This window comes from Ahaetulla prasina, chromosome 6 (genome assembly GCF_028640845.1).
Source record: "Ahaetulla prasina isolate Xishuangbanna chromosome 6, ASM2864084v1, whole genome shotgun sequence".
Classification (NCBI taxonomy): Eukaryota; Metazoa; Chordata; class Lepidosauria; order Squamata; family Colubridae; genus Ahaetulla; species Ahaetulla prasina.
Window position 1 is genome coordinate 109,639,296 of NC_080544.1, and position 22,777 is coordinate 109,662,072.

The 22,777-nt window shown below is 47.9% G+C and overlaps 1 protein-coding gene across 3 annotated transcripts in view; it reads left to right on the top strand.

Moving 5' to 3' along the window:
• The window catches only part of LOC131200495 (solute carrier family 12 member 9-like), a 182,341-nt gene that overhangs the window by 49,229 nt on the left and 110,335 nt on the right, over positions 1-22,777 (top strand). For 2 of the 3 annotated variants that reach the window (XM_058187320.1, XM_058187322.1), the window contains exons 5-7: positions 1,141-1,248; positions 1,367-1,478; positions 16,239-16,396. In XM_058187320.1, the coding sequence (XP_058043303.1) occupies positions 1,141-1,248; positions 1,367-1,478; positions 16,239-16,396 (378 nt within the window). The remainder of the gene's footprint in view (positions 1-1,140; positions 1,249-1,366; positions 1,479-16,238; positions 16,397-22,777) is intronic. The other variant, XM_058187321.1, reaches the window with a different exon arrangement.

Below are 22,777 nucleotides of genomic sequence, written 5' to 3' on the forward strand. Positions count from 1 at the left end.
AGCAACTTAGAACTAAGGAGGAATTTCCTAACAGTGAGAACAATTAATCAGTGGAACAACTTGGGGTGAGGTCAATGGTAGACAGTTTTTGGTTGAAGTTTTGGGGATTTTGGGGAGAGACCACAGAGTCAGGTAGTGCATTCCAAGCATTAACAACCCTGTTACTGAAGTCATATTTTCTGCAATCAAGATTGGAGCGGTTCACATTAAGCTTAAATCTATTGTGTGCTCGTGTATTGTTGCAATTGAAGCTGAAGTAGTCTTCGACAGGAAGGACATTGTAATAGAAGATTCTATGAGTTAAACTCAGGTCATGCCGAAAACGGCGTAGTTCTAAATTTTCTAAACCCAGGATTTCAAGTCTGGTAGCATAAGGTATTTTGTTGTGTTCAGAGGAGTGGAGAACTTCTGACCTGCAGAAATTGTGAATGCTTCAACACTGGAAGTTTTAAAGAAAATGTTGGATAACCATTTGTCTGAAATGGTGTAGGGTTTCCTGCCTGGGCAGGGGGTTGGACTAGAAGACCTCCAAGGTCCCTTCCAACTCTGTTGTTGTTGTTGTTGTTAATTGTTTTTAGGGAGGAGCCCGGCTTTTTTCCCACCCTTATTGTGGCAACACAGTGTGCTGACTATTCTGCTACCAACCTGCCTTCCATTGAGGACCTGTATACTGCACAAATCAAAAAGAGGGCTGTGAAAATATTTGCAGATCCCTCGCATCCTGGACATAAACGGTTTCAACTCCTACCCTCAAAACGACGCTATAGAGCACTGCACACCAGAACAACTAGACACAAGAACAGTTTTTTCCCGAAGGCCATCACTCTGCTAAACAAATAATTCCCTCAACACTGTCAAACTATTTACTAAATCTGCACTACTATTAATCTTCTCATCGTTCCCATCACCAATCTCTTTCCACTGTTGACTGTATGACTGTAACTTTGTTGCTGGCAATCCTTACGATTTATATTGATATATTGACCATCATTTGTGTTGTAAATGTTGTACCTTGATGAAGGTATCTTTTCTTTTATGTACCCTGAGAGTCTATGCACCAAAGACAAATTCCTTGTGTGTCCAATCACACTTGGCCAATAAAGAATTCTATTCTATTCTATTTACACTGTCCTTTTGCAGCGGATTATAGTGTCGATTACACAACTGGCCGGCTGATGAGCTTCAGCACCGTCTTTGCCGTCATGTTCAACGGTTGCACGGGAATCATGGCTGGGTCGAACATGTCAGGTGCGTGGGAATCCATCAGGCTGGAAGGGGAGGATGGATAGCAGGGAAGGGCGAGGCAGGAGGGCCCCCATTCTTTTCATTGGGATGCTCCTTGACCAAGAGTCTCCTTTCGTTCCAGGCGATCTCAAGCGGCCCAGCTATTCCATTCCTCGGGGCACCATCATGGCCGTCATATTCACCTACGTCGTGTACAATTTGCTGGCGGTTCTCCTGAGCTGCACCTGCGACAGGTAGGTGGTGGACCACCCACCAGGGGGCGCACAGACCCTACACAGCAATCCTATGTGAGGAAGAAATCCTCCAATCGAGGTTTCTCAAGCTCAGCATCTTTTAAGAGGTGGGGACTTCAACTCCCAGAATTCCCTGGCCAGCATGAGCTTCCAGGCTTCTTAAAGTCGGTGAGCTTGAGGAACCTTCCTTCCCTTCCTCCCTTTTTTCTTTTTCTTTTCTTTTCTTTCCTTCTTCCCCTCCCTATTTCCTTCCTTCCCCTTTTCCTTCTTTCCTTCCTCACTCTTTCCCCCTTTTTCTTTCCTTTCTTCCTCTCTCCCTCCTCCTTTGTCCACCCTCCCTCCCTCCTTTCTTTCTCTTTCTTTCTCTTTCTCTTTTTTCCTTCCTTCCTTCCTCACTCTTCCCTTTTCTTCCTCTCCCTCCTCCTTTGTCCACCCTCCTCCCTCCTTTCTTTTCTTTTCTTTTCTTCTCTTTTCCTTCCTTCCTTCCTCACTCTTCCCTTTTCTTTTCTTCCTCTCCCTCCTCCTTTGTCCACCCTCCCTCCTCCTTTCTTTTCTTTTCTTTCTTTCCTTCCTTCCTTCCTTCTTCACTCACCCATTCACTTCACCCTTGTTCTTTCTTTCCTTCCTTCATTTCTTCCTCCTTCCTCCTTTTCTTTCCTCCCTCCTCCTCTTTTTCCTCCTTCTCCTCTCTTCCCCTTTCTTTTCTTTTCTTTTCTTTCCTTTCCTTTTCTTTCCTTTTCTTTTCTTTTCTTTTCTTTTCTTTTCTTTTCTTTCTTTCTTTCTTTCTTTCCTTCCTTCCTTCCTTCCTTCCTTCCTTCTTTCTTTTCTTTTCTTTTCTTTTCTTTTCTTTTCTTTTCTTTTCTTTTCTTCTTCTTCTTTCTTTTCTTTTCTTTTCTTTCCCCTTTCCAGATCAAAAAATAGAATCCTCCATTCAGCTGCCTGGAATTGATCCGTGCCCCATGCTGCTCATTTTCCTCTTATCCAACTCTGTTGCCTTAGTTCCCTTTTGGCCTTAAAAACAGCCATTCTTGTTTCATTTGGAAATTCAATTGCTTAGCCAGAGTTCCATCAAATCAGGTCTCTAGGTATAAACTGCCCCATGCTGCGTCCTTCAATTGGCTCGCGCAAATGAATAATCCAGTTCTAATCTGCCTGCCTTTTATCAGCCTAGTTCAGAAGTTTTCCCAGTGTTGGAATTGACAATGAAATTCAGAAGTTGGGTGAGGGAGTTTTCTGGTCTTAAATCAGCATTTCTCAAATTTACCCATTTTAAGATACGGGTAATTTTTTAACATGCTTTTGAACTGCTCGGTTGGCAGAAGCTGGGACAAGTCACGGGAGCTCACCCCGTTACGCGGCACTCGGGATTCGAACCGCTGAACTGCCAACCTTTCGACTGACAAGCTCAGCGTCTCTTACCCACTAAGCCACCGCATCCCTTTTTTCTAAACTAGCCATACCCAATTCCTGCAAGTAGAATATTAGTATATTTTGGTGGGAAGGTAACAGTGTTCCGTGCACCTTTGGCATTGAGTCATGCCGGCCACATGACCACGGAGACGTCTTCGGGCAGCGCTGGCTCTTCGGCTTTGAAACGGAGATGAGCACTGCCCCCTAGAGTCGGGAACGGCTAGCATATATGTGCGAGGGGAACCTTTATCTTTACCTTTAGTCTAGAGAAAAGAAGGACTAAAGGGGACATGATAGCAATCCTCCAGTATTTGAGGGGCTGCCACAAACAAGAGGGATCAACCTATTCTCCAAAGCCCCTGAAGGCAGGACAAGAAGCAAGGGGTGGAAACCAATCAAGGGGAGAAGCTACCTGGAATTAAGGAGAAACTTCCTAAGAGTGAAGTTATGGATGCTCCATCACTGGAGGCTTTTAAGAAGAGACTGGGCCGCCAAACGTCTGGAACGGTATAAGATCTCCTGCTTGAGCAGGGGGTTGGACTAGAAGATCTCCAAGGGCCCTTCCAGCTCTCTTCTGTTCTACACACGCACGCACCCCCCCACACACACACATTTCCACCCCATTTGCATGTCCCAGATAACCAGAAAGATGCACACGCGTGGCCTTTCCTTGGAGCAGAGAGCGGGGTCCCACATCTCCAGTCCAGGGGAGTTTTGCAAAACAGGATTTGGATAAAAGACAATGGCTGCGTGCATGCCAATCTACAAGTCAGACTTTGGATAAAATGTGCTTGCGTCTCTCTCTCTCTCTCTCTCTCTTTCTTTCTCTCTGCCTTCCCCCTGTGTGTATGTGTGTGTGTGTACACATGCCTGGGTGGGGGTATGGGGGAGAGAGCACGCCTGCCTGCCTTGTTCTCGGAGCGCATGGCTTGTTAATTTTCTGCTCTGCAAAGTGCTGCTATAAATCGTGCGAGGCTGAGCCAGCCAGCAGGAATTGGTTAGAATTATAGCTGTCATGTTCTAATACCTTAATGCATGGCCATTGCTCATGATGACAGGGGACGGGACCGCTCACAAACCCGTGCCTGACATGCTGCGCAACCCCTCCCTGCCTTGGCCATTTGTCCCTCCCCCCCCCCATTCTGAAATGTTTAATAGGCCCCTCGGCTCTCCCTTGGTTGCTCTTTCTCCCGCCCAGCCTCACATCAGCAGGAGCCGATTTCAAAGATCAGGTATGCTTCAAAGTTTCTTGCAGCGTTTCTCAACCTTGGGAATTTTAGAAGGTGCGCGTGGACTTCAATTCCCAGAATTCCCTGGCCAGCATGGTGGCAACTTGAAGAGTTGTGTGGACTTCAATTCCCAGAATTCCCTGGCCAGCATGGTGGCAACTTGAAGAGTTGTGTGGACTTCAATTCCCAGAATTCCCTGGCCAGCATGGTGGCAACTTGAAGAGTTGTGTGGAGTTCAATTCCCAGAATTCCCCGGTTAGTATGCCGGCAACTCAAAAGAGTGGAAGCTATAATTCCCCAGCCGGCCGTTATCACCTTTTTTGCCGTGGGGATTAAGCGAATCGCAATAGTTCTTAAGTGAATCACATGGTTGTTAAGCGGATCCAGTTTCCCCGTTGACTTTGCCTGTTGGAAGCTGTCGGAGCAAGTTGCAGATAACGGTCACGTGACCCCCGCGAACATGCAACTGTTGGACATGCATGTCGGTTGTCAAGGGCCTGAATTTTGATCGTGTGACCACGGAGAGATCGAAATGGTCATAAGGGCAAGTCACTTTCCCCCCCCCCCTCAAAGTTCCAATTTATTAGAGACGTCATGTTGGCACAGCTGGGAAAACCCAAAATTGAAAGCTTCCAGGTTTTCCACACCCAGTTGACAGTTCACAGGCATGCCCCACACCCACAAGTTCATCCCATTGTCCAGTCAACTATTCACACTCAATTGGATACAATCTTTTTTTTCTAGGGCAAATTTTTTTATTTTCCATAATAATTCCCACAATTTGACCAGTGTACAATACAATCACTTATCCAACAATCGATCCTATACTCAAATTACACTCAATCAGGGCTGCTCGACCGCCACTCCCTCCCTTAATCCTTTCTACTCTTCTCATCCTTCTTAAACTTCCCCCACCACCTTCTCCTCGCTTTCCTACTTCCCCTCCTCTTTCCCACTTCTCACTACCATCCTTTCTAACCCTCTATCTTCCCCTCCTTCTTCTCCTCCTATCCTTTCTTCTCCCTCCCTTCTTTCCTACCTACCTACCTGCCTACCTACTTTCTTCCTTCTTTACTCCTCTTTCCTTACCCTTTCCCTTCTTTCCCTTTCACTTTTTTCCAAGTCACTTTTTTTCAGTGCCATTGTAACGTCAGTCCCTAAACGAGTCAAGGACAACTGTAGAAGAGAATATATATTTATTTATTATTTATTTATTTATTTATTATTTAAATTTTTATACTGCCCTTCTCCCGAAGGACTCAGGGCGGTTCACAGCCAGATAAAATAAACAATAATATTACAATATAAATACTATTAAAATACAATTAAAAGACTTATTCAATTGGCCGAGATTAAAAATTTAGAATAAATGATAAAAACCCATTAAAAACCCACAAATTTAAAACTAATCCAGTCCTGCGCAGATGAATAAGTGTGTTTTAAGCTCGCGACGAAAGGTTCGGAGGTCCGGAAGTTGACGAAGTCCTGGGGGGAGTTCGTTCCAGAGGGTGGGAGCCCCCACAGAGAAGGCCCTTCCTCTGGGCGTCGCCAGACGACACTGTCTCGCTGACGGCACCCTGAGGAGTCCCTCTCTGTGAGAGCGCACGGGTCGGTGAGAGGTATTCGGTAGCAGTAGGCGGTCCCGTAAATAGCCCGGCCCTATGCCATGGCATATAGCAGTGATGGCTAACCCTTTTGCCATCGTGTGCCAAAAGCGGGGGGGGGGGTTATGGGGGGGTGTCACGCGTGTGTGCCCACACCCATAATTCTATGCACCCTTTTCCCCCCCATACATGCGGGCAGGACCCCTCCTGCCCTCCCTCCGTTTTGGGCACGTGTGAGCCCAGTAGTCCTGTTTTTCGCTCTCCCCAGACTCCAGAGCCTTTCTAGGAGCCCGGGGAGGGCGAAAACAGCCTCCCCCACCCGGAGGCCCTCCAGAGGCCGGAAATGGCCAGTTTGCTGACTTCCAGGGGCACGGAAGGCCTGAAAAATCAGCTGGCAGAGCTGAGCTCGCATGCCCACCGATATGGCTCCGCATGCCATAGGTCCGCCATGACGGATATATAGCTCAGGGTTGAACTGCGGCGTTCTTTGTGCTCTCTGAACTTGCTTGTTGCTTGTGGACATTTTGTTACCCAGCTAGGCAGCAGCATCAGCATGAGCAAATGTGAGATTTGCTCCCTGTTTGTATAGAATAACTTTCCCTTCCAGTTTGGCTGAGTTTAGGTTCCTTTTTTGGTGGTTCCCTGGTGGCTGGGGAGTTGTAGGCCACAGGTCTTCAAATTAGCAGAATAACAGAGTTGGAAGGGACTTCGGAGATCTTCTAGTCCAGCCTCCTGCTCAAGCAAGAGACCGTCTACCATTGCAGACAAATGGTTGTCCGATCTCCTCTTAAAAACCTCCAGTGTTGGAGCACCAACAACTTCCGGAAGCAACTCGTTCCTCTGATCAACTGTTCTCACCATCAGGAAATTTCTCCTTACTTCCAGGTTCCTTCTCTCCTCGATTTGTTTCCATTCATTGCTTCTCATCCTGCCCTCAGGTGCTTTGGAGAATAGCTTCTTTGTGGCAGCCCCTGAGATATTGGAAGACTGCTATCATGTCTCCCCTAGTCTTTCTTTTCATGAAACTAGACCTACCCAATTCCAGCAACTATTCTTTATATGTTTTAGCCTCCAGCCCCTTCATCATCTTTGTTGCTCTTCTCTGCATTCTTTCTAGACCAGCGATGGCGAACCTTTTCGATACCGAGTGCCAAAAAGATCACACGGAAACCATGTGCGCACATGCTTGTCGGGGCCGGGCCGCACTCCAGAAAAGCCAAACCTCCGGGTTCTGGCGCGCATGCTGGCCAAACAGTTAGCTGGCCGGCAGACAAGCACACACTGGTTTTCGGCACTGCCGCGCTCACGAAGGACAGCTGATTGTCACGCGCATGTGCGCCAGAATCCCGGAAGACAAACAGGCAAGGCCATGCATGCTGTGCGACATGGCTTCACGGGTCACCATGGTTCTAGCGTTCTCAACATTTTTTTATATATATATTGTGGCCACCAAAACTGGATGTAATATTCCAAGAGGTGGTCTGACCACCCTTGGAATAAGCTGTGAGGAAACCCTGCTGTAGACCCCACATTTGAATGGCAAGGCTGCAGCCCCAAAGTGATCTTCCCAACCTGGTTGTTGTTGTTGTTAGTTGCGAAGCCGTGTCCGACCCATCGCGACCTCATGGACAACATTCCTCCAGGCCTTCCTGTCCTCTACCATCCTCTGGAGTCCATTTAAGTTCACGCCGACTGCTTCAGTGACTCCATCCAGCCACCTCTTATTTTTATTTATTTTTATTTTATTTATTTTGTCACAACAATATATGTAGGTATCATACAAAAAGATTATATAGTATATAAACACATATATGAGTAAATATAAGGAGGTATAGGCATATATATAGGAAGAAGAAAAGAAAAAACAATAGGACAGGAACGGTAGGCACGTTTCTGCGCTTATGCACGCCCTTTATGGTCCTCTTAGGAATGGGGTGAGGTCAATAGTAGAGAGTTTTTGGTTAAAGCTTTTAGGATTATGGGAAGAGACCACAGAGTCAGGTAAAGTATTCCAAGCACTGATGATTCTGTTACAGAAGTCATATTTTCTGCAATCTAGATTAAAGCCTTCCTCCCCCCCCCACCCCCGGACTTCTGACGATCGAAGCTGGGTCGTCAGGTATTTATACCCACGGGTTTCTGGACTGGACTGGACTGGATTGGACTATGGACTATGAACAGACTGACAGTCATTTCTACCTTATTAAGACCTTCCGTAGAAACGTTTTCCATAGGTTTATCATGGAGGCTGCCGGTCTGTCTGCTTAGGCTTATCATCTTCATCTGGTTCCAGCTTTATTTGTCCTCTTTGACATCTGGACATCCGTTGGAGGACCCATCTTTTAATGTCTTACCATCTGGGATGTTACCATCTTAGCACCCTCACCGATTCGTACTTTTCTATGCGTTACGCTGCACAGGAACTCTTGCGCCTGCGAGGTGCCCCCGCCTCGCAGGAATGGCCCGTTTCACTACCAAGGGCCGGCCTCAATGACGGGTCTTGGGACCCACAGAGGTGGCATGCGAAGAGAAAGAGCCTTTGGGGTTTTTTAGATAGGGCATTTTTAAGGGGTGGGAGGGTTAGGGCGGGTGTTGGGGGTAGCCCATCGGGAGGGAAACCAGTCCCTGCGCGTGCTCGTGGCGATTATTTAGTGGGTTCGGAGGTTATGGGGGGGGAATGTGTTCCTTTTTGTGAGGGTGGTTCCATTTGCACGGTAAGTGGGAGGGGCAGATATGGCGGAAGGGGGGGATCGTATCGGTCTAGGGGGTCACGCATTCGATGTCTGCAAGCGATCGCGTGCCCCGATCCCTCTGACTTTTCCCGTTCCCCGGATGGTCAAGACCCTCAGAGCCTGGGCCTTCATCTTACGTTATGCAACGCACGGTCCGTGGCCAATAAGGCCCCCCTAATACACGATCTTATCCAGGGGGGCGCCGCGGATCTTATAGGCGTTACGGAGACCTGGTTGGGCACTGAAGGGGGCGTGCCCCTGGTCGAAATGTGCCCACCGGGTTTCCGTGCATTCCATCAGCCGAGGGCCCAGGGAAAGGGTGGGGGGGTGGCGGTTGTTATTAAAGAGAGTCTAGAGCCGAGGGAGACCACTGTACCTCAGATCGCCGGGTGTGAATCCCTCTTTGTGAGATGGGGTCATAGGTGTCAGATGGGCTTGCTGGTCACGTACCTGGCTCCTTGCTGCGTGACAGCTGCCCTGCCCGAGCTCCTGGAGGTGCTTGCCGGGGTGGCAGTGGAGACCCCCAGACTTTTAGTCATGGGGGACTTTAACTTGCCATCTACCGGCTCGTCATCGACAGTGGCTCGGGAGTTCATGGCTTCCATGACGGCCTTGGACCTGACTCAAGTAGTGGATGGCCCCACTCACATCGGGGGTGGCACTCTGGACCTTATTTTTATCTCTGGTCAGTGGTTGAAGGATCTGGATTTGAGAGATGTAGTCATAGAACCTTTGTCATGGTCAGATCACTCTCTCCTTCGCCTGGACTTTCTGACCGCCACTCAACACCGCAGGGAGACGGAACCACAACGTTGGTTCCGTCCCAGGCGCCTGATGGACCCGGAGAGGTTCCGGACGGAGCTTGGGCCACTTCCTGAGGGTCTGGCTCACGGCACGGCAGGGCAGAGGAACTAGCCGCAGCCTGGCAACGGGCTGCAGCTGGGGCTTTAGACCGTGTCGTGCCTCTGCGGCCTCTGACCCGGCACAGATCCCAACCGGCTCCTTGGTTCTCCGAGGAGCTGAGGGGGATGAAACGCCGGAGAAGACGCCTAGAGAGCTCCTGGAGGTCTAGCCGTTTAGAGGCTGATCGGACACTAGTTAGGTCCTATACTAGGACCTACCTAGTGGCACTGAGGGAAGCGAGGCGTTGCTACGCCTCCTCCCTCATTGCATCAGCAGATAACCGCCCAGCTGCCCTGTTTCGGGTGACCCGTTCCCTCCTTCACCAGGGGGAGCGGGATGACCCGTTGCAGGGACGTGCTGAGGAGTTTAACGGTTATCTATACGATAAAATCGTTCAGCTTCGAGACGGTCTAGACCAAAATTGCGGCGATTCAGATGAGGCGTCTGAGGGTGGTCTTGGTGACATTTTCTGGGATGATTTTGACCCTGTGGCTCCCGAGGACATGGACAGGTTGTTGGGTAGGCTGAATGCCACCACGTGTTTACTGGACCCGTGCCCCTCCTGGCTGGTGCTGGCCACTCAGGAGGTGACACGAGGCTGGCTCCAGGCGACACGAGTGCCTCCTTGTTGGAGGAGTCTTCCGCCGCCTTGAAAGAGGCGGTGGTGAGGCCCTCCTCAAGAAGCCCTCCTGGACCCGGCTGTCTTAGGTAATTATCGTCCGGTCTCCAACCCGCTCATGGCGAAGGTTGTAGAGAGTATGGTGGCATATCAGTTTCCCCTGCACCTGGATGAAACTGTCTATCTAGACCTGTTCCAGTCCGGTTTCCGGCCCGGCTACAGCACGGAGACGGCTTTGGTCGCGTTGGTGGATGATCTCTGGAGGGCCAGGGATAGGGGTTGTTCCTCTGTCCTGGTCCTATTAGACCTCTCAGCGGCTTTCGATACCATCGACCATGGTATCCTGCTGCGCCGGTTGGAGGGATTGGGAGTGGGAGGCACCGTTTATCGGTGGTTCTCCTCCTATCTCTCCGACCGTCGCAGACGGTGTTGACAGGGGACAGAGGTCGGCCCCAGGCGCCTGATGGACCCGGAGAGGTTCCGGACGGAGCTTGGGCCACTTCCTGAGGGTCTGGCTCACGGCACGGCAGGGCAGAGGAACTAGCCGCAGCCTGGCAACGGGCTGCGCTGGGGCTTTAGACCGTGTCGTGCCTCTGCGGCCTCTGACCCGCACAGATCCCAACCGCCCTTGGTTCTCCGAGGAGCTGAGGGGATGAACGCCGGAGAAGACGCCTAGAGAGCTCCTGGAGGTCTAGCCGTTTAGAGGCTGATCGGACACTAGTTAGGTCCTATACTAGGACCTACCTAGTGGCACTGAGGAAGCGAGGCGTTGCTACGCCTCCTCCTCATTGCATCAGCAGATAACCGCCCAGCTGCCCTGTTTGGTGACCCGTTCCCTCCTTCACCAGGGGAGCGGGATGACCCGCTGCAGGACGTGCTGAGGAGTTTAACGGTTATCTATACGATAAAATCGTTCAGCTTGAGGCGGTCTAGACCAAAATTGCAGCGATTCAGATGAGGCGCCTGAGGGTGGTCTTGGTGACATTTGTTGGGATGAGTTTGACCCTGTGGCTCCCGAGGACATGGACAGGTTGTTGGGTAGGCTGAATGCCACCACGTGTTTACTGGACCCGTGCCCCTCCTGGCTGGTGGTGGCCACTCAGGAGGTGACACGAGGCCGGCTCCAGGCCATTACGAGTGCCTCCTTGTTGGAGGAGTCTTCCGCCGCCTTGAAAGAGGCGGTGGTGAGGCCCTCCTCAAGAAGCCCTCCTGGACCCGGCTGTCTTAGGTAATTATCGTCCGGTCTCCAACCCGCTCATGGCGAAGGTTGTAGAGAGTATGGTGGCATATCAGTTTCCCCTGCACCTGGATGAAACTGTCTATCTAGACCTGTCCAGTCCGGTTTCCGCCCGGCTACAGCACAGAGACGGCTTTGGTCGCATTGGTGGATGATGTCTGGAGGGCCAGGGATAGGGGTTGTTCCTCTGTCCTGGTCCTAATAGACCTCTCAGCGGCTTTCGATACCATCGACCATGGTATCCTGCTGCGCCGGTTGGAGGGATTGGGAGTGGAGGCACCGCTTATCGGTGGTTCTCCTCCTATCTCTCCGACCGTCGCAGACGGTGTTGACAGGGGACAGAGGTCGGCCCCGAGGCGCCTCACTTGTGGGTGCCGCAGGGTCGATTCTCTCGCCTTCTGTTCAACATCTATATGAAGCCGCTGGGTGAGATCATCAGTGGCTTCGTGTGAGGTACCAGCTGTACGCTGATGACACCCAGCTGTACTTTTCCACACCGGCCACCCCAATGAAGCTATCAAGTGCTGTCCCGGTGTTTGGAAGCCGACGGGTCTGGATGGGGAGAAACAGGCTCAAGCTCAATCCTCCAAGACAGAGTGGCTGTGGATGCCGGCATCCCGGTACAGTCAGCTGAGTCCTCGGCTGACTGTTGGGGGCGAGTCACTGGCCCCGATGGAGAGGGTGCGCAATCTGGGCGTTCTCCTGGATGGACGGCTGTCTTTTGAAGACCATTTGACAGCCGTCTCCAGGAGAGCTTTCCACCAGGTTCGCCTGGTGCGCCAGTTGCGCCCCTTTCTAGACCGGGATGCCTTATGCACGGTCACTCACGCCCTTGTGACATCTCGCCTGGATTATTGCAATGCTCTCTACATGGGGCTCCCCTTGAGGGGCATCCGGAGGCTTCAGTTAGTCCAGAATGCGGCTGCGCGGGTGATAGAGGGAGCCCCTCGTGGCTCCCGTGTGACACCTATCCTGCGCAGACTGCACTGGCTACCTGTGGCCTTCCGGGTGCGCTTCAAGGTGTTGGTGACAATCTTTAAAGCGCTCCATGGCATAGGGCCGGGCTATTTACGGGACCGCCTACTGCTACCAAATACCTCTCACCGACCCGTGCGCTCTCACAGAGAGGGACTCCTCAGGGTGCCGTCAGCTAGGCAGTGCCGTCTGGCGACACCCAGGGGAAGGGCCTTCTCTGTGGGGGCTCCCACCCTCTGGAACGAACTTCCCCCAGGACTTCGTCAACTTCCGGACCTCCGAACCTTTCGTCGCGAGCTTAAAACACACTTATTCATCTGCGCGGGACTGGATTAGATTTTAAAGTTACTGGTTTTAAGAGGTTTTTACTATTTATACTGTATGTCCATCTAGTATGTACTTAGTTTTTGGGTTCTCATTCTTTGTCGTCCCTTTCTTCTTTTGCCCTCAATCTTTCCCTGCATTGGGCTCTTCTCCAGTGAGTCCTTCTTTCTCATTAGGTGGCCAAAGTATTTCAGTTTCATCTTCAGGATCTGGCCTTCTAAAGAGCAGTCAGATTGATCTCTAGGACTGACCGGTTTGATCGCCTTGCAGTCCAAGGGACTCGCAGGAGTTTTCTCCAGCACCAGAGTTCAAAGGCCTCAATTCTTCGGTGCTCAGCCTTTCTTATGGTCCAACCTTCACAGCCATACATTGCAACTGGGAAAACCATAGCTTTGACTATACGCACTTTTGTTGGCAGGGTGATGTCTCTGCTTTTTAGTACGCTGTCTAGATTTGCCATAGCTTTCCTCCCCAGGATTGGAAAAGGTCAGTTTACATTCCAATTCCAAAGAAAGGCAATGCCAAAGAATGTTCAAACTATCCCAGCCTGGACCGTGAGTTAAAGGCTGCAGAACTTATCACAACTGGCCTCGGAGGCTCATGGTTTCCAGCCAGGAGCTCTGCAGCCTCTCCATTCACCTGTTCAGAGAAGACAGAAGGCCGCTATCCGGTCCCCAAACATCCAGAATGGTCCCCTGCAGCCCCCAAACTATCCAATCCGCTGCACTTCTCAGCGAGGTGATCAATTTTAAGGCTAATTAGGTGTTAATTGCCAAAAAAAAAGACAGCAGCTTTGATAGCCCATGCAAATTTATCTCCCACCTGCTCACTGCCTCTTGTTAAAATCCAATTAAATCCCAGCCATTTGTATCGTTTGAGGTGTTAGTGAAAAGTTAGGTATCTTCTCTTTTTAGTTGCTTTATTGAATTTTGCCCCGTCTGGCTTCTCAACGTACCGGCCTTCCATCAGTCAGCTGCTGTCTCGTAAAATAGGGGAAGTGATTACAAAGTCATCAGTGATTGATTTGACAGAATTTTCGCAACGGGGAAAAGTGTGGAGACGGCTGCCTTTGTCGTGGCGGCGATATCGTCTTCTGCAGGTGCGACAATGTGGCAGGGCCACAGTCACTGGAATCGCTTGGATTACTGCAATGCTCTCTACATGGGGCTCCCCTTGAAGAGCACCCGGAGGGTACAGTTGGTTCAGAATGCAGCTGCGCGGGTGATAGAGGGAGCCACTCGTGGCTCCCATGTGACACCACTCCTGCGCAAGCTGCACTGGCTGCCTGTGGTCTTCCGGGTGCACTTCAAGGTGCTGGTTACCACCTTTAAAGCGCTCCATGGCTTAGGACCGGGCTATTTACGGGACCGCCTTCTGCCATCGATTGCCTCCCACCGACCCGTGCGCTTGCACAGAGAGGGACTCCTCAGGGTGCCGTCAGCCAAGCAATGTCGGCTGGCGGCCCCCAGGGGCAGGGCCTTCTCTGTGGGGGCTCCCACCCTCTGGAACGAACTTCCCCCAGGACTCCGTCAACTTCCCAACCTTCAGACCTTTCGCCGCGAGCTGAAGACATATCTATTTATTCGCGCAGGACTGGCATAGAATTTTTAGAAGTTTTAATACTGGGGTTTAAATTTTTATTTAATGGATTTTATTGTATTTAAATGTATTTTAATTTGGGCCTATATTTAATAAGTTTTTTAATTATTGTTTTTACTGTATATTTATTCATTGTTTTATCTGGCTGTGAACCGCCCTGAGTCCTTCGGGAGAAGGGCGGTATAAAAATTTAATTAATAAATAAAATAAATAAATAATGAAAGGAAAAGGCCTGAAAGCAAGAATTCAATACAGATGGTTCTTGATTTACGGACCTCAGCTGAACCCCTGATTTCCGTTGCTGACCGTGACAGTCAAGCGAGTTTTGTTCCATTTTACGAACTTTCTGGCCACAGTTGTTAAGTGAATCACCACAGCTGATAAGTTAGTAGCAGGATGGTTAATGGAATCTCGCTTCCCAACTGCTTTTGCTCGTCAGAAGGTCGCAAAAGGGGATCAAATGACCTCGGGATGCTGCAACCGTCATAAATACGAGTCAGTTGCCCAAGCGACTGAATTTTGATCACGGGGGAGGGTACCCGTGGGGGACGCTGCAACGGTCATAAGTGTGAAAAACAGTCATAAGTCGCTTTGTCAGTGCCGTGGTAGCTTTGAGTGGTCACTAAACGAATGGTTGTAAGTCAAGGACCATCCGTAAAGTCTCTTGTCACCCTGGAAAGTCAGACTCACAGAGTTGGAAGGGACCTTGCAGGTCATCTAGTCCAACCCCCTGCCCAAGCAGGGACCTGTCGTGTCCCACTCCCCCTCAGACGACCGGGTCTAGGAAGTCCGTATCAAGCGTGGCCACGAAGCCTCTGCAGCTTTGCCAAATTCCTTTCAGATTTCTCAAGGCAGGTAGGAATCCAGGTTGTGACTTAAGCAAACTAAATGAGACTTTGCTTGACTCAAAGTTGCTTGACTCAAGCAGGTCCTTTATATAGGCTGTGGGGTGTGGCTCCATGACTCAGCACTTATCCAGGCCTGCCCCTCCCTTCCTTCTGCTGACGTCGCCTCTCAGATCTCCGGAAGTGGGGATCCTCCCACTGTGAATTCTCTTCCGCTGGATCTGCTGCCGGTAATTCCAGCACATGGCTGGCTCCCTGCTCACACGCTGTAGGAGTGAGGGTTGTTTGTTCATTCCTGACATCCTATCCGGGCATGGGGCCAGGGCTGGGGGCTGGAGGCATGACAGGCCGTTCATCTTCATTATCAGACTCCGAATCTGATAGCAGGCCCGGGAGGAGACGGGAGGGCCCCGGCTGAGGAGAGGAGGGAGGACGAGGCACAACAAGACCCTACATCTGCCTGTACTGAGGATCGAACTCACTACCTCCTGATTGTGAGGCAAGAGCTCCACCTCTACTAACATGCAAATGCTCAAAAGGGTTCACAAGGTAGTCCTCGACTTGCAACAGTTTATTTAGTGACCATTTTACCACAGCACTGAAAAAAGGGAATTTACAACCATTTTTCATACTTATGACCGTCACAACATCTCCGTGGTCGCATGATCAAAACTCAGACACTTGACAAGTGCCTCGTATTTATGGCAAATTGCAGTGTCCCAAGGTCGTGTGATCTCCTTTTGCGACTTTTTGACCAGCAAAGTCAATGGGAAAGCCAGATTCACTTAACAACCGTGGCAAGAAGGGTCATAAAATGGGGCAATAGTCACTGAACAAACGCCTCGCACAGGAACAGAATTTTTGGGCTCAAATATGGACATACTGTAAATTGAGGACTGCTGTTGGCAGAGATATTTTTTTTAACTGACAGCCCTGGTTTTTGCAAACCCAGGGAGTTATGCCTCATATATACTGTAATCACTTCAAGATTATGGATATTATTGTAATCAGATGTCTACATCAGGGGTCTCCAACCTTAGGAACTTGAAGCCTGGCGGACTTCAACTCCCAGAATTCCCCAGTCAGCCGTATCTTTTTCTTTTTCTCTTAATCTCTTAAAGTGGAGAGATTGCAGAGGAAGGGATTACAAGAGAATAAGCTTTGCCGGCTGGGGAATTCTGGGAGTTGAAGTCCTCCAGGCTTAAAGTTGCCAAGGTTGGAGATCCCTGGTCTACATGACTTCATCATGCAATGTTCTTCTACCAACGTTCTTCTTTCTCTAGGTTTCTTCTCCAGCGGGACTACAGCTTTTTGAAGGACATCAACATCTGGCCCCCGTTTGTCATCATCGGGGTTTACTTTTCCACCCTTTCAGCTGCCATGAGCAACCTCATTGGGGCCTCCCGGATCCTTTATGCTTTGGCCAAAGATGACCTCTTTGGTGAGTAACTTAAGAGAAGAACATAGCAATCTTTGTTTCTTTTGTCATGCTTGCGTGGCGTATATTGGAGGCGGTGACCCTTTGAGAGCTGGGTGCAATGAAATTTCATTTTAATGTATGCCAATTGGCATACATTCAAAGTGATAATAAAGTTAAGACTAAGTCTAAGACTTAAGTCCCCAAATCTGGCAACTTTAAGACTTGTGGACTTCTACTCCCAGAATTCCTCACCAGGCTAGTTAAACTTTAGCCAAGCTCCAAAACTTTTGCCAACTTTTTGCCAGAAGTTAAACTTCTGCCAAGCTTCCAGAGGCAACTTATTGAACCTTCTGATTTTCCTTTGATGACGTTTTGCTTCTCATCCAAGAAACGTCTTCAGATCTGACAGGATTGAGGGGGGGGGATGGAAGGATTATATTCCTTGCGGACAGCTGGTAATTTGCATTCTTTTTTAGAGAACCGTTGAGGCCACTTGGATGTTTACCTGCGTCCTCGGGGTCACCTGAGTGGTGCAAATGGGTGTGGAGCCTTCTTGGAACTGCTGTGCTATCTAAATTCACAAAAGAGGAATCACATGACCCCTGGACATTGTAAATATGAGTTGGTTGCAGTGGTGGGATTATAATAATAATAACAGAGTTGGAAGGGACCTTGGAGGTCTTCTAGTCCAACCCCCTGCCCAGGCAGGAAACCCTACACCACTTCAGACAAATGGCGATCCAACATTTTCTTTAAAAAATTCCAGTGTTGGAGCATTCACAACTTCCGCAGGCAAGTTGTTCCACCGATTAATTGTTCTAACTGTCAGGAAATTTCTCCTTAGTTCTAGGTTGCTTCTCTCCTTGATTAGTTTCCACCTTCTTGTCCTGCCTTCAGGTGCTTTGGAGAATAGCTTGACTCCCTCTTCTTTGTGGCAGCCCCTGAGATATTGGAAGACTGCTATCATGTCTCCCCTAGTCCTTCTTTTCATTAAACTAGACATACCGAGTTCCTGCAACCGTTTCTACTGGTTCGCCCTGGTTCGGGTGAACCGATAGTGGCGGTGACAGGAGGCTCCGCCCACCCGGCAGACATCATCAGAGATGCTCTGTGCATGTGTAGAAGGTTCTGCGCGCAGATGCATCCGCTCACAGTTCCAAACCAGTTGCGAAGTTAAATGGAACCCACTACTACTGGTTGGTTGCCAAACGTCTGAATTTTGATCACCATGGGGATGCTGCAATGGTGGTAAATGTGAAAAATGGTCATAATTCACATTGTAACTTTAATTGGTCACTAAGCAAATGGTTGCAAGTCAAAGGCTACCTGTATTTACTTCTTGAATTTCTTATACCTTACAAAATTGGCCACATGCCTCCAGCTTCTGTGTATCGTTCTATTAGGTTCTTTCTCTAGATTTTTACTTTCTGTAAGTCTTTACTGCTTCTATCCATGTCTTCAATGTCACACAGTAAATAAATATTTTTAAAAAAATTGTGGGAGGGGAAAAGTGCTAATTGTGGTACATTCACAACAAGCCACAACACATCAGCCCAGTGAGAAATGTTGCCAACGAAAGCGCAAGGCCCAGGTTGTGATTGATCAGTGACGCGTGAGATGGGGTTTCCGACTAAAAGAACAACGTGGAGTTTGGATGAGAGGCGATTCCCTCAGGCAGCCAGGCTCATCTTTGAAAAAGCTAGGCGAGTTGATGGATGGGGTACCACTCAGAAAGCCACGGTTACGAGCAACGGAGACGTTGAACAAATCATTGCAAAAGAAGTCGAGGGCATCCAATTCGTTGCAGTATGAAAACTCCACATGTCCCTGCTCTTGAGTTCAACCGCAAGGAAGTTTTATTTTTTACTTTATGAGTGGAAAGAAGAATTGGAGCATTAGTTGAAGAAAACCATTTCTATCCTGCCCAGTAGTGGATGAAACTGATCTCCTTCATAAGCCTGCCATATATAATTTTTTTTAAAAAAGAGAGAAACATATACATCTCTTGGAACATTTTCCTCGGCACAGATTTCTCTCCGCTTTGTTTCAGCGGCCGTAGCAATATCACCAGATGCAGTTAGAGAATTTCTTTACTCATTATTTTATGATGTTTGGATTGACCCTAATAATGCATTGGCCTAGTTCAGGATTTGAGATTTCTCTCGGCCCCTCTTGCCTGCTTTATAGAAATGTATTATTTCACCAGGAACATATATTTTTCTAGCAAATGGCCGGGAAGGCGGGAGTGGTATGCCCAAGAATGGTGTTGAAAAAGCCAAGAATCTGCAGATCGCATGGCTACCCAGAGAGAAGGTGGAATTACAGTTTTAATAAATAAATTTCTGCCCTTCAGACCTGACAGATTCCTCAGAAGTTTACGGGAATATAAATGCACCATAATAAAGAACGTAACGCCGTCTCTTCGGTTTCCTATTACAATAAAAACAAAGAGATATAAAGCCACGGAACTGTCAGGTAGAAATGCCAAAACAAAAAAAACAAAAAACCCCTTTGATAATTTAAAATCATTTCGCTGGGCATCCAAGAATTGGGAAATTGGGCTTAGTGGAATCAGGAATATGGTTCCACATTTGTGGGCCTCTACTTAAAAGGACTTTTCCTCTCTCATCCTATTGCCTGGAGAACATCTTCTGATAGTCATGATTTATAGTCAGGGCAAGAAGTGGCACTGATGATGTTACCTGGTTTGGTGATAAAACGCCTGCAAGAAAACCACCATGCTCAGAGGGCGCCAAGGACCACACAAAAGCTGAAACAAAAGGGCCTCTGGTGGCTCAGGCTGGTAAGACAGTCTGTTATTAACAGCAGCTGCTTGCAATTACTGCAGGTTCAAGCCCCACCAGGCCCAAGGTTGACTCAGCCTTCCATCCTTTATAAGGTAGGTAAAATGAGGACCCAGATTGTTGGGGGCAATAAGTTGACTTTGCATATAATATACAAATAGGATGAAGACTATTGCTAACATAGTGTAAGCCGCCCTGAGTCTTCGGAGAAGGGCGGGATAAAAATGCAAATAAAAAAATAAAATAAAATAAAAAAGAGAGTTAAACGACGCGTGCTGTTTCTTATTAAATTAAAAACCGTTCAATTAGTCCAACCCCTTCCTGGATTATGCCTCCCGCAAAAGACCTGTATTCAGGTACTCTTCAACCTACAACAATTCATTTAGTGACCGTTTGTAGTTATTATGGCGCTGAAAAAAGTGACTTTGAACCAGTTTTCACACTTAACCATTCCGGCATCCCCATGGTCATGTGATCAAAATTCAGGCGCTCGGCAACTGACTCCTATTTATGACGGTTGCAGTGTTGGGATAGGTCAGGGGTCTGGAAACTTGGCTCTTTTAAGACTTGTGGACTTCAACTCCCAGAACTCTGGGAGTTGAAGTCCACAAGTCTTAAAAGAGCCAAGTTTGCAGACCTTTGGGATAGGTCTTATTTTCAGGGAAACACACGTGTGTGTGTGTGTGTGTGTGTGTGTGTGTGTGTGTGTGTGTGTGTGTAAACTTAATAAGTGTGGCTTAATGTCATTAATTTTTACTTTCCTCTACTTTTTCCTTAACTTTCAACAAAAGGTATGACTGTAACTTTTTGTTGCTATCATTAAGGGTTAAATTGCAACCTATGACCATCATTTGTGTTGTAAATGTTGTACCTTTGATGAAGGTATTTTTTTTTCATTTTCTTTTCTTTTATGTACACTGAGAGCATATGCACCAAAACAAATTCCTTGTGTGTCCAATCACACTTGGCCAATAAAAAATTCTATTCTATTCTATTCTATTCTATTCTATTCTATTCTATTCTATTCTATTCTACTCTACTCTACTCTACTCTACTCTACTCTACTCTACTCTACTCTACTCTATTCTACTCTACTCTACTCTACTCTACTCTACTCTACTCTACTCTATTCTATTCTATTCTATTCTATTCTATTCTTGGCTGTGCACTTCAGTATTCTTATTATATTCTTTTGTTTTGCAAGTATATGGAAGGCTTCTGTACCAGACACAAATTCCTTGTGTGTCTAACCACATTTTTTTTTAAATTTTATTTGATCACAACAATATATGTAGGTATCATACAAAAAGATTATATAGTATATAAACACATATATGAGTAAATATAGGAGGTATAAGCATATATATATATATATATAGGAAGAAGAAAAGAAAAACAATAGGACAGGAACGGTAGGCACGTTTGTGCGCTTATGCACGCCCCTTATGGTCCCCTTAGGAATGGGGTGAGGTCAATAGTAGAAAGTTTTTGGTTAAAGCTTTTAGGATTATGGGAAGAGACCACAGAGTCAGGTAAAATATTATTATTATTATTATTATTATTATTATTATTATTATTATTATTATTATTATTATTAATATTATTATTATTTGGCCAAATAATAATAAAGTTCAGGTAGTCCTAGTGTTAGGGGGGACGCGGTGGCTCAGGGGCTAAGACGCTGACTTTGTCGATCAGAAAGGTCGGCAGTTCAGCGGTTCGAATCCCTAGTGCTGCCATGTAACGGGGTGAGCTCCCGTTACTTGTCCCAGCTTCTGCCAACCTAGCAGTTCGAAAGCACGTAAAAAATGCAAGTAGAAAAAATAGGGACCACCTTTGGTGGGAAGGGAACAGCGTTTTGTAGGCCTTTGGTGTTTAGTCATGCTGGCCACATGACCACGGAGACGTCTTAGGACAGCGCTGGCTTTTCGGCTTTGAAAGGGAGATGAGCACCGCCCCCTAGAGTCGGCAACGACTAGCACATATGTGCAAGGGGAACCTTTACCTTTACCTTTAGTCCTAGTCTTAGAATGGTTCATTTAGTGACCGTTCAAAGCTAAAACAGCCCTGAAGAAAGTGACTTATGACCGTTTTTCACACTTACGACCACTGTAGCATCCCTATGGTCACCCGATCAAAATTCAGAGGCTTGGCAACTGTCTTATATCTATGACGAATTATATAAATAAATTATATTTCCGGTGTCCCTATGTCACGCAATCCCCATTATGCGACCTTCTGGCAAGCAAAGTCGATGGGGAAGCCAGATCCACTTAACAATCCCATAACTAGCTTAAATCTGCAGCGATTCACTTAACAACCGTGGCAAGGGAGGTCATAAAGCGGGGCAAAATTCACCGAACAAATATTTCACTTAGCAACATAAATTTTGGGCTCGGATTGCTCTGAAAAGAAAGGCTCTTCAAAAGAGAACCAGATTTTTATTTCTAAGTTCCAATTTTTCCCCGGGCCTAAGAAGAGAAGCATTGAAGCAAGTGTGAAGTTACGAAGCTCTGGACATTTTTCTTTTGTCTGAGGGAAATAGGCTTTAAAATGGCAAAGAGCAAAATGTGCAACGGAGCGTAAAGTGTAAAATATTGGGGAGAAAATACCTAAACGGTACAAATGAGCCGATAGGTATTGGAGTGATGGTAACCAAGAAAGTATAATTCAGTGCGAAGACCGATCCAGTGTGCGAGACGCTCTGAAGCAAAAGAAGAAAAACCAATTTCCCATTTGATCTCAGTGCCATGATGAATAGTTGCCGGAATTGGGTATGTCTACCTTAAGGAAAAACCTGGGCGGGGGTGACATGATAACAGTCTTCCAATATCTGAGGGGCTGCCACAAAGAAGCGGGGGGCGGTCCACCCATTCTCCAAAGCATCTGAAGCCGGACAAGAAGCAATGGGTGGAAACTAATCAAGGAGAGAAGCCACTTAGAATTACAGAGAAATTTCCTGACAGTGAGAACAATTAACCAGTGGAACGGCTTGCCACCAGAAGTTGTGAATGCTCTGATACTTAAGAAGAGATTGGACAACCATTTGTCTGAAATGGTATAGGGTTTCCTGCCTGAGCAGGAGGTGGACTGGAAGAGGGATCCCCAACCCTGGTCCGTGGACCGGCATTGGGCCGTGGCATGCCAGAAGCCGGTCTGCGCAACCAAGCGAAGCCCCATCCACGCGATGCAGGCAGCATACAAAACCACACCTCCTCTGGTCCACGGACAAACCTCTCTCCGTGGAACCTAGAACTTAAGGGGGAAATTCCTTGAGATCAATTAACCAAATTGTGGCTGGCCCAACACGGGAGGCTTGGAAGAAGAGACTGGACAGCCATCTGTCAAAAATAGTATAGGACTCCTGAGAGAGCAGGGGATTGGACTAGACTAGCAGGGGGTTGGACTTCCCACTCTTACTCACACTGTTCAAGAGATGGGAGATCTCAACCAGCAAATGCTCAGTCTTACATATTGGAAAAAAGAACCCAAACACTAAGTACATGCTTGATGGACATTACCTTACAGGTGACCCCCATCCCATTAAAGACCTTGGAGTTTTCATGTCAAATGATCTAAGTGCGAAAGCCCACTGTAA